Genomic DNA, 11,331 nt, shown 5'->3' with positions numbered 1-11,331 from the left:
CATTTCTAACAAGTTCCCACTGCTGTTGCTGCTGGTGGTCTTCCAACCACATTTTGAGGACCACTGGCCCAGAAAATAAAGTTCAAACTCCCCAGCATGGCCATCATGGGTTTCTCATTCTACTTTGCTTAACTCGTGTCCCTCCTTCCTCATCAAACCTCTATGGTCTAGTCACACCAGACCACCAGTTTTTCCAAAGCATAGTCCATACATTTATTATTACAGCCTTTGCTCTATGTGTTCTCTCTGAAATACCTCTCCACCTCATTTTTCTCTTAGAAATCTCTTACTCATCATTCAAGGTTTCAACAGGGACTTTCATTCAATCTTATCTCCAAATTGTGCAATTCCCTGTGTTCCCAATAATGCTGTGGACCCTAAGAAGATACCTACTAAAATGGGCTTTTAGTGGCTAACTGGGCTCAGATGAGAAACAAACAAAACAGCCTAGCAGCCATTTCTACACAGGAACCCCTCATTTAAACTGCACTTCAGGGAGAAACCTGCACTAAACTACCTGCCTCTGCACTAAACTGCCTGCCTGCATTGTTTCTGCTATCTGAGCCAGCCCTTTAAAAGGAATTCCTGGAATCCTATTTCAACCAAAAGGACTGAGGCTTTTCCATATAATCAGACATGCGCAACTATATCGCCATCAGCTTCTTCACTAACCAATCAGTATGGCTCTGGACCAATCAGGGCAATGCCTTTTGGAACAGTCAAATTGTGAGGATTTGGAGTCCTCATTTGCTTGAGGACAGACCAATCAAGGACCAGGGGCAGGGACTTCTGTCTGTATAAGTCCGCTCCTCTCTGTCCCCGAGAGCGCACTTTCCTTTTCCACCAAAAACTTTTTTTCCCTGGCTGGAACTGAAACACAGAAGATATCTCACTGGAGCAGAGCAGAACAGACCGGCACAGGCCAGAGCAAACTGGCACAGATCAATTGGCACCAACTACCTTCGGTTGATAATGCAGATGTGATAACCAAATTCACTCAGCTTTCTGCCTTGGGATGGTGCTGGGCACTGACCTTGAAGTTCTACAGCAACCCCATTCTTGGGCCCTCTGATTGCTGGCTGGGTTCAGCAATGGGAGGTCCCAGCAAGAGATTAGAAATTCAGGGGAGAGAGTGGTTGGGGGACTCACTCCCCTTGCTGGCTCCCAAAATCAGCCATGATTCTCTTGTAATGGCTCACTCCTACAGGGATAGCTCTTATCAGGCTCAGTACATGCCCTCTCCTTGCCCCTTGAACCTAGATGGTAAGGAGAAGGTGGAATGTTTCACCATTTCTCATGGTTTCTTTTACTCTTTGCCCACCCCTAAGTAGTCTTTTTATTAAACTCTCCTCAATTACTTATTTGGAGTGTACCATTTATAGTCTGCCAGGAACCACCAGGAAATTATGATATACCAGGTAAATGTGAATGAGTCTACTTTTTTGCTCCCTTCCCGTTTACTTCCATGTTCATTCCAGAAATAATGGATCTGTGTCCAATTTATCTTTATAATCTTAACACAATGCCAGGCATATCAAAGACTTTCAGTACATGCTGGTTGAATGAAATAATGTCTTGTCCGGCTAGACCTGATTCCAGCTGTCTTAGTGCGCATGAAAAGGAGCCAGTACAGCCCTGGCTGGTTTGGCTCAGCGGTTAGAGCTTCGGCCTGAGGTCCAGAGAGACCCGGGTTTGGTTCCTGCTAAGGGCATGTACCTTGGTTGCAGTTTGTCCCCAGCCCTGGTTGGTTGTGCGGGTGGCAGCCACTCAATGTGTCCCTTTCACGTTGATGTTTCTCTCTCTCTCTTCCTCTCTCCCCCTCTCACTCTATCTGAACAAAAAATGGAAAAATGTCCTCGGGTGAGGATAAAAAAAAAAAGAAAGAAAAGAAAAGAAAAGGAGCCAGTACATTTTTCTGAAGATGAATGAATAGGGAAAGCGGGGTGGGTTAGGAAGGGGTTGCCCAGGAAGAAAGGGAACTAGTACAGATTTTTAAAAAACCAGACAGTAGGGTTTATTGAGGGGTATGCCCAGTGCCTGTGGCCCAGCTTTCTCCAACTTCCCTCTGGCTTCTCCCAGACCTTCACATTCTGGGTGGTCAATGTCCTGCCCTCACTCTCAACTAACAGTGAGGCTCTGATGTTCTAGAGCCAAAAAACAAGACAAGAAAGGGGCTCCAGGTGGCCCAAGTTTCAGCCACCTGATTCTCTGTGAGGTCAAGCTTCCAGAGGTGGGTGGCAGTGCAGTGATGAAATACCTCCACCCCAGGCTGAGAGAGGAGTTCAGTTCTTTCCTCCCCCAGAGGGCCTGGCACCTGCCCCTGACAAAGCAAGGAATAATATTAAATGAAAATAATTTATGCAAAATGGCTCATACAAAAAGCTGCAGATGGCGGAGGAGATGCCTCTGTGAGAGACGGAGATGACTGGACAGGGAAAGATATCGCCACCTCTCCTAGTCTCTAAAACAGAGCCCTCCAACCGTCCAAGGGCTGGAAGAGGGCTTTGGCAGGCAGGGGAGGGGCAGAGCAGGGCCAGGGGCCCTCAGGGGTCCAGGCTGGTATGCAGGGTGGTGAACTGTCTGCCCTGCCAGCTGTGTCACACACTGCACCATCTATGGGCTGCAAAACCAATGGGTAGGCCAGGGCAGCCCCCTTGACAGTGAGCACAGTAGCCTGCAATGCCTGGCCCAGTGCCGTACCTGCAGCCCTGCCATGTACTTGGAGAGGGGCGGAGGCTGCCAGCTGGCACAGACGGTGAGAAGCCACCATCACTTGCTTGTCACGGGGCACGAAGGGGTATAGGGGCTGGTTGTTGGCCCAGGTGCTGGACATCAGGGCCACCACAGCTGCCTGCATGCCCAGTGGTGGCTCTGGCACTGCCCTGCATAGAAGTGCAGGAGCCGCTGATCTCCAGCAGGCAGAACCAGCAGCTCCCCTGGGGACAGGACCTCCTGCTGCTCCAGTGGTCCCCACTCCAGCAGTTCAGGATCCCCTGGGAAGGTCTTATCCAGGGGGCCTAGATCCCTGAGAATACTGATTTAAAAAATATATATGTTAGACACTCTACAGACTTTATCTCATTGAATCCGCACAATAATATCATTTAGTAGTAATTGGCTATGCTCACTGTACAGATGCCCTTGACTGAGGTTACTTGACTGATAAACTATAACGCCTAGGACTTAGACCCAGAATTTGTCTGACAGCAACTTCTGAACCCAAAGGGTGACATAAGTCCACGGCAGCTGCTGTTCCTCACCTCAAAACTGCAGCCTAGGGCAGAAGTGGTTTTCACGGAAACGAAAGCGAAAGATGTAGGCACCAGCCTGTTGGGTGGGGCGGGCTGGCAGTGGGGACAGATGGAGCTGAGGACGGCTGCGCCCTGCCCCACGCTGCTGGTGTGAGAGTCCTGGGGCTCTGGGGTCCCATCCCCCGAAGAACCTGCACCACCAAGTCGCAGGAGTACGGTGCTTCCAGAGCCCGAGGAGAACCGGAGGCGCCGAGCCTGAGGTCCGCCAGGAGCCGGGCAGCCCGCCCCGCTTCCGAGCGCTCTTCTGCCGGGAGGACGGTGAGGGGCGCCCGGGGGCGGGGGGTGAGGAGGGAGCGACACGGCTGACCTGCCAGGCGCCCGGAACGTGTGCTGCACTTTGAACACAGAGCTGCACAGAGACCCCGCGTCCCTCAGAACCCTCTCTTCTAGGGAGACACCCTGGCTTGTCCTGGGAAAGCGTACGGGCATCTTTTCCCATAGAATGTCTGAGACCCGCCCCCGCAAAGTTTTTAAAAGTTTCTTATCAATTAGGAATATTGGTCCTTTATCTTTGATGTATGTTTTGAATATTTCCTTTGGTCTTTTGAACTTGTTTATAGTGCCCCCCGCCGCCCCTCGCCTCCGCAAGTGTGTGTGTGTTTGGCTTTTAAAAAATGTAGTAAAATTTTCCAATCTTGTTTTATTGCATCAGGACTTGAATCACATTTTGAAAGTTTTCCCATACACCCAGGTTATCATCGCCCATGCATTCTTCTAATTTTTATATTTAGATCTCTGGTAGTTTGGAATTTATTCTTGTATATGGGCTGAGGAATGGATTTAATTTAATCTTTCTTTTTTCTGAATGGGCATCCAGTTGTCCCAACACCCAATTATGTGAATCCATTTAAATCGCTCTCTGTAGATCTTCCACTTTGTTCATTAGTTGACTTTATTAAAAAGATTACCATTGCCTCAGTAACTTGAGATACACCATTATCATTTACTACATTTTTTACGTCATTTGTCTGTTTCTGGAACTTCTATTCCACTGACCTGTTTATTCATCTGTTGTAAAGAGATTTTGTTACATATTTTAATGTCAGGGCTACTTCTCTTACAGAGCTCTTCCTCTTTAGTGTTTTCTTAATTATCTTCGTGTGCTTATTTTTCCTTATGAACTTTAGGATTGACTTATGATTTATGATCAGTGTCAAAAATTGGGGTTGCATTAATTCATCAATTGAATTACAGGCAGCTGACATCTTGTGATGGTGTTGAGATGTTCTAACCAAGAACAAAGGTGGCCATTTCATTTGTTCAAGTCTGCTCCTTTCAGTTTGGGAAATTTACACATTTACTGCCCTGTCTGAGGAGAGGGTCCTATGCTTCACTGTGTTAATGTACCAACTTGCATTTCTTGAGTATCTGCTAGATTGTAGATAACTTTTTATTTTTATCATTTTAGTGTTTTATATGACTCCATTTAAATTGATATTTACATTTTATTTCATTAGTTGAACATTTTTTACCTTGGCACGATTAGTTAAATAGATATAGAACTTTCATTCCGCTACTTTTGGTGTGTCTACCGTTAACATTTTTAACCTATCAGGAGTTAATACTACTGTCTTTGGTTGTTTATTATGAAGTAGGAATTGATATCTAATTTTCTTCATAATGAAAACTAATTTTCCAATAATATTTATTAAATTATGATTCATCTCTCCACTTTCCTATTCCTCTTAATACTTCACATGTTACACTTTTTGATAGATTAAGGCTTATTTCTGGCATTTCTGTTGTAGTCTTGTCATATTATCTATTTTTAATTTAGAACTATTTAGTTTTGTACTTATTAATTTAAAATGCATTAAAAAAAAAAAAAAGGCTATTTCTTAGCCCTGGCCGGTTTAGCTCAACGGTTAGAGTCAAGAGAGACCCGGGTTTGGTTCCCACTAAGGGCATGTACCTCGGTTGCAGTTTGTCCCCGGCCCTGGTTGGGTCTGCGGGTGGCAACCACTCGATGTGTCCCTTTCACGTCGATGTTTCTCTCTTTCTCCCTCCCGCTCTGTCTGAACAAAAAATGGAAAAATGTCCTTAGGTGAGAATAAAAAAAAAAGACTATTTCTTAGAATATAGATTCACAGCAAAATTGAGCAGAGGATACAGAGAGTTCCCATATCCCAATTTATTAGAGCAGTTTTAATTTCACAGTAAAATTGGTCACAATGAAAAATGGAAGTCTGTTCTCCCTATAATGTCTATAAATGTTTACTCATATCTAATCTTCTTAGTGAATAGGCAGCATTTTTGTGTTTTGGCTATCTCTGTAGATTGCCCTTTCATTTTGCAGTAACAGAAACTTCTTTCTTTTCAGTAGCAAGTTGTAGCTCTATTAATTTATATCAGTGGATGAGCACCATCATTTACTATCATATTTGTTACTTTTGTTTTCCTGTGACTGGGTGAGTAAGTCTGTCTTTACAAAGTATAATGTTTAACTTCACATGATCATTTAGCCAAAGAGTTACTATTTTTTAAAATAAGGCAATGAGTGAAATCTATTTTTTAAGTATTTAAAACATCAGCAAGTAATATAAAGCACAGAGCCTTTCAAATCTCAAGTCAGATATAAAAACTAACATCTTAGGTGTTTTTGTCTCCCTAAAAATTGCTGAGTTGGAAGCCCTCAGTACAAAAGTAATACTTTTCAGAGGAGTGAGTATAGTAGATGAAATGGCCGTGGATGAAATAAATGAATTTTAAGGAGATCCTTCACAAGCCTCCCTGGTGGTTGAATTTTATAATATCCAAGATGCTGTGACTGAGACTGGGCTATCCTTGCTTTTGGAGTTGATCTGTGGCCTGTCAGAGCCAATGGTGACTTCAGGGTGGAAGGAATACCCAACACTAAAGTTGCTGTCTTCACTTTTCTCAAAATATTGGTAAGAAGGACAATAGCTTTTAACCTTTCATTTGCAAATTGTGGTTGTATCCTACTTTGAGATTCCAGGCATCCTGAAATGGGTCTTCAAAAGTTGTGCTGTTTCTAACTCCCAGTGAGAAAATTGCAAGGGAATATGTATTAGTACTTCTAATAGCTAACATTTATCAAGTGCTTGCTCTATGCTAAACACTATACTAAGTTTTTACTTACTTTATCTCATAACACGTAGCACTATGAGATATATAATATTATTGTCCTCACTATAAAGATGAAGAAATCTGGGTTTGGAGAGGATTAAATGACTTGCTCACAGTCACACAGCTAATAAGTTTTTGAGTCAAAATTCCAAATTAGACATTCGGACTTCTGAGTGTATTGTCTTAACCACTGATCATGTGTCCTTAAATTTCCAGTGAGTTTTAATAGTTATAGGACTTTATTTTTATGATAATTACACATGCAAATAGAGACTGAGATGTGTGAAATTAGTACAGGGGTCAGAGAGAAATTAGGTTTAGGAGATAATATTGTATTACGGTCATTATTACTGTTATCAGCTTACAGTATGGCTGTACATAATTGACTTCATTTGGAAATCATGTTGATCCATGTTTTCAAAATAATCTGCAACGAAGGTCACTGTTAATGATAACTATGCATTCAGGGTAGGCAATGTGGGATAAGTAGAAGTTGACACTGTGAAATTTAACTTTTCATAGAAATTGAGTCATGGCCTCCAAATAAATTACTTTTAAAAATTTGTTTTCTTCTAATATGAAATGAAATTACAGTACCAATAAACTGATATTTATTTGTAGATGTCAGGACATTTGTTAATGTTTGTGACAGACACCATAGAGCTCAGCAACTTCAGATTTTCCCAAGACTCCTGGAACTGACAAGAACCATTAGAGTTGAAAATCTGCCACTACTGGTTGATACTAATTACACAGTCATTTTCTTTGATAATGCACCAAATGGAGAAAGAGTAACCAATGTCCAATATTTCCCAGAGGAGATCCAGCCCTGGTTCAGTTTTCTGACTACAGAGGTAATCAATTTCTTTTCTTTCTTGATGTTTGCAGTTATTATTAACCATTCCACACACAAATGAAATCAGAATAGGAGCCACATAGGTGATAGAGACAGAGAGAGTGAGAGAGAGACAGAGAGACAGAGACAGAGACAGAGACAGAGAGAGACATCAATTTGTTGCCTCCTGCACAATCCTGACTGGGGCTGAGGATCAAACCTGCAACTGAGGTATGTGCCCTTGACTGGGAATAGAATCCATAACCCTTCAGTGCATGGGCCCATGCTCTATTCACATGGACCAGGGCTGTACCACAGTTCTTCTTATCCACTTGTCTATGAGTGGACACTTGGGTCCTTTACATATCTCAGCTATTGTAAATAATGCTGCAATGAACATAAGGGGGCATATATTTTTTTGAATTAGCATTTTGAATTTCTTCAAATATATACCCAGAAGAGGAATCGCTGGGTCATAAGGCAGTTCCATTTTTTAATTTTTGGAGGACTCTCCATACTTTTTTCCACAGTAGCTGCACCAATCTGCATTCCCACCAACAGGGCAAGAGGGTTCCTTTATTCCACATTTTCACCCACATTTGTTATTTGTTGATTTATTGATTATAGCCATCTGGACAAGTGTGAGGTGATATCTCACTGTGGTTTTAATTTGCATTTCTCTGATGATTAACGACACTGAGCATCTTTTCTCATTCTTTCTTAAATTAATTTGAGAGAGGCTTTTATTCCCACCATTCCACCAAAACTGTTCTTGTTGAGGTCACCATGTTGCTAAACTTAACAGCCACTTTTCAGTCCTCATTTTACTTGATCTCTTAGCAATATTTGACTCAATCACTCTCTCATCCTAGATGCACTTTCTTTGCTTGTCGCTAGGACATCACACCTTGGTTGTTGTTTTTACCTCAGTAGCACCTAATTCTCTTTCTTCATTCATTCACCTTTTCCCCCCTCATTTCTTTTATATATATATATATATTTTTTTTTAATCCTCACCCGAGGATATTTTTCCATTTTTTATACAGATAGAGTGGGAGGGAGAGAGAGAGAGAGAGAGAAACATCGACGTGAAGGGACACATCGAGTGGCTGCCACCCGCACGACCAACCAGGGCCGGGGACAAACTGCTACCGAAGTACGTGCCCTTAGCGGGAACCGAACCCGGGTCTCTCCGGACCGCAGGCCGACGCTCTAACCGCTGAGCCAAACTGGCCAGGGCTCCCCCTCATTTCTTAATGTAGGATTCAGTGTTCTTCTTCCCTTTGCCTATCCATTGTTTGTTTTTTTTGTCTAATGACTATAAATGTTGTTTATATACCCATGACTCCCAGTTTATACATCCAGTCAAGACTCATGAACTACAATGTCTACACTCACTGCCTAGTAAACATCTTCACCTGGTTGTCTAAAAGCATATGATATAAACATTACATGTTCAGAGCAAAACTCCCCAACCTTGTCACCGAACTCCACCAACCTGCATTATCCATAGGCTTTCCCATCTCACTTGATAGCGACTTCATTCTCCTAGTTGCTAAGGCCAAAACCTGGGAGTCAGACTGACTCTTGCTCTCATATCCCATATCCAGTCCATTAGGAAATCCTGTTCACTCCACCTTCATGATGTATTCAGAATCTGATCACTTCTCAAAGAGCACATTAAGAATTTAGAAAACCAGCCCTGGCCGGTTTGGCTCAGCGGTTAGAGCGTCGGCCTGCGGTCCTGAGAGACCCGGGTTCGGTTCCCGCTAAGGGAGTGTACCTCGGTTGCAGTTTGTCCCCGGCCCTGGTCGGTTGTGCGGGTGGCAGCCACTCGATGTGTTCCTTTCACATCGATGTTTCTCTCTCTCTCTCTGTTCCTCTCTCTCCCTCCCACTCTACCTGAGCAAAAAATGGAAAAATGTCCTCGGGTGAGGATAAAAAAAAAAAAAAAGAATTTAGAAAACTGAATGAACCATTTTAAGAATTTAGAAAATTGAACAAAGCATTTTAAAAGTAGTAACAATCTCCTGAAGGACTCATGCCACAAAGTAGTTTATATTTTGGATAATATGACCAAATAAATACCATTTTTTGATGCTATTATTTTATTATTTTTCAAATTTTATTTATTCTCTATTGTTGAAAGTATCACAGATGTTACCCCTTTTCCCTCCATTGACCCCTTCTCTCTGCTCTCCCTTCCTGCTTTCCCCACACTATTGTCTGTGTCCACTGGTTATGCATATATGCATATACATTCTTTCCTTTATCTCTTTCTCCCTTCCCCTTTTCCTCTGAGTTTCCTCAGTCTAACAAACAAATTATACTTCTTACTCCCTTCACCTTTCCCCCCAACCCCCCAACCTACCTCCCATCTGGCAACCAACAAAAAGTTCGCTGTGTCTATGACTCTGTTTCTGTTCTGCTTGTTCATTTTGTTTGTAGATTAAACTGTTGATAGATAAGTATTTATTACCATTTTATTGTTCATATTTTTTATCTTCTTTTTCAAGAAGACCCTTCAACATTTCATATAATACTGGTTTGGGGGTGATGAACTCCTTTAGCTTTTTCTTATCTGGGAATCCCTTTATATGTCCATTGATTCTAAATAACTTTGCAGGATGCAGTAATCTTGGTTGTAGGGCCTTGCTTTCCATTACTTTGAATATTTTTTGGTATTCCCTTCTGGCCTGCAAAGTTTCTTTTGAGAAATCAGTTGACAGTCTTATGGGAGCTCCTTTGTAGGTAACTAACTGCTTTTCTCTTGCTGCTTTTAAGATTCTGTCTTTGTCTTTAACTTCTTGCTTTTTGATCATGATGTGTATTGGTGTGGGCCTCTTTGGGTTCAACTTGTTTGGGAAACTGTGCTTTCTGGACATGTATGTCTGTTTTCTTCACTAAGTTAGGAAGATTTTCGCTCATTATTTCTTCAAATAGGTTTTCAATTTCTTGTTCACTCTATTCTTCTGGCACCCCCATGATACAAATGTTGGTACACTGGAAGTTGTCCCAGAGGCTCCTTACATTATCCTCATTTTTTTTAATTATTATTATTTTTATTCTTTCTTCTTTTTGCTATTCTGATTGGGTGTTTTTTACTTCCTTATATTCCAAATTGATGGTTTGCTTCTTGGCTTCACCTACTCTACTATTGATTCCCTATAAATTATTCTTTATTTCAGTTAGTACATCCTTCATTTCTGACTGTGCATTCATCATTTCTGACTGGTCTTTTTTTATGTTCTTGAGGTCCTCACTAAGTTCCTTGAGCATCCTTATAACCAGTGTTTTGAACTCTGCATCAATTGCTTATCTCCATTTTGTTTAGTTATTTTCCTGAGTTTTGTTCTGTTCTTTCATTTGGGACATGTTTCTTTGTCTCCTCATTTTGGCTGCCTCCCTATGTTTGTTTCTATGTATTAGGTAGAGCTGCTATATTTCCTAGGCTTGGTAGGGTGGCCTATTGTAGTAGGTGTCCTGTAGGGTCCAATGGCACAGACTCTCTGATCACCAGCTGGGCCCTAGAAGTGTACCTTCTATGTGGACTGTGCATATGTCAGTTGTGATTGAGTTTTGATTGTTTTTGGCACATCAATGGGAGGGATTTACTCAGGCTGATCAGCTGCAAGGACTGGCTGTGCCCACTGACCACCGACCTCTGACCACCTTGGAGGATCAGCTGTACAGGGGCCACCACACAAAGCAAGACTTACTTCAGCAGGGCTCTGGTACCCACTGAGTCCACCCCTTGAGTATGTAGCTTATGGAGGTGCTTGGGTGGTGGTTCTTCAGCATGCGCTAAAGCTATCCACTGAATGTGTTGGCTCTGGGACCTCCCAGTAGGTGCAGACCAAGGTCATCCACTGTCTGCACAAGCTACAAAGCTATCTTCAGATGGTGCTTCTTGTACTGAGCTTAAAGATGCCCAGGGAAGGCCAAGCTGTGAACCAAGTCTGGTTGCTGCTAGTGCTAGGCCTGGAGCCACTTAGCAAGAGGTATGGGGCTCGCTGAGGCCAGATGCTGCTTATTTGAGAGAATTTAGGAAAATCCAAAGAATGAGCCCAGACAAGCCAGTCCTAGGTTAAAGCCTCT

The 11,331-nt window shown here is 42.5% G+C and overlaps 1 protein-coding gene across 6 annotated transcripts in view; it reads left to right on the top strand.

The window, feature by feature from the left end:
• The first annotated feature begins 3,339 nt into the window (after positions 1-3,339).
• The window catches only part of LOC118617632 (protein mono-ADP-ribosyltransferase PARP15-like), a 33,667-nt gene continuing 25,675 nt past the window's right edge, over positions 3,340-11,331 (top strand). For 3 of the 6 annotated variants that reach the window (XM_036243629.1, XM_036243627.1, XM_036243630.1), the window contains exon 1: positions 3,340-3,511. Coding sequence is in view for 1 of the 6 variants with exons in the window: in XM_036243626.1 (XP_036099519.1) it covers positions 6,132-6,199; positions 7,027-7,252 (294 nt within the window). In the remaining 5 variants the exon portion in view is untranslated. Of the gene's footprint in view, positions 3,512-5,827; positions 6,200-7,026; positions 7,253-11,331 lie in introns of those variants that run through there. The other 3 variants (XM_036243626.1, XM_036243631.1, XM_036243628.1) reach the window with 3 other exon arrangements.

Source organism: Molossus molossus, unplaced genomic scaffold (genome assembly GCF_014108415.1).
Source record: "Molossus molossus isolate mMolMol1 unplaced genomic scaffold, mMolMol1.p scaffold_m16_p_5, whole genome shotgun sequence".
Lineage (NCBI taxonomy): Eukaryota > Metazoa > Chordata > Mammalia > Chiroptera > Molossidae > Molossus > Molossus molossus.
This window is presented reverse-complemented; position numbering and strand designations above follow the sequence as displayed.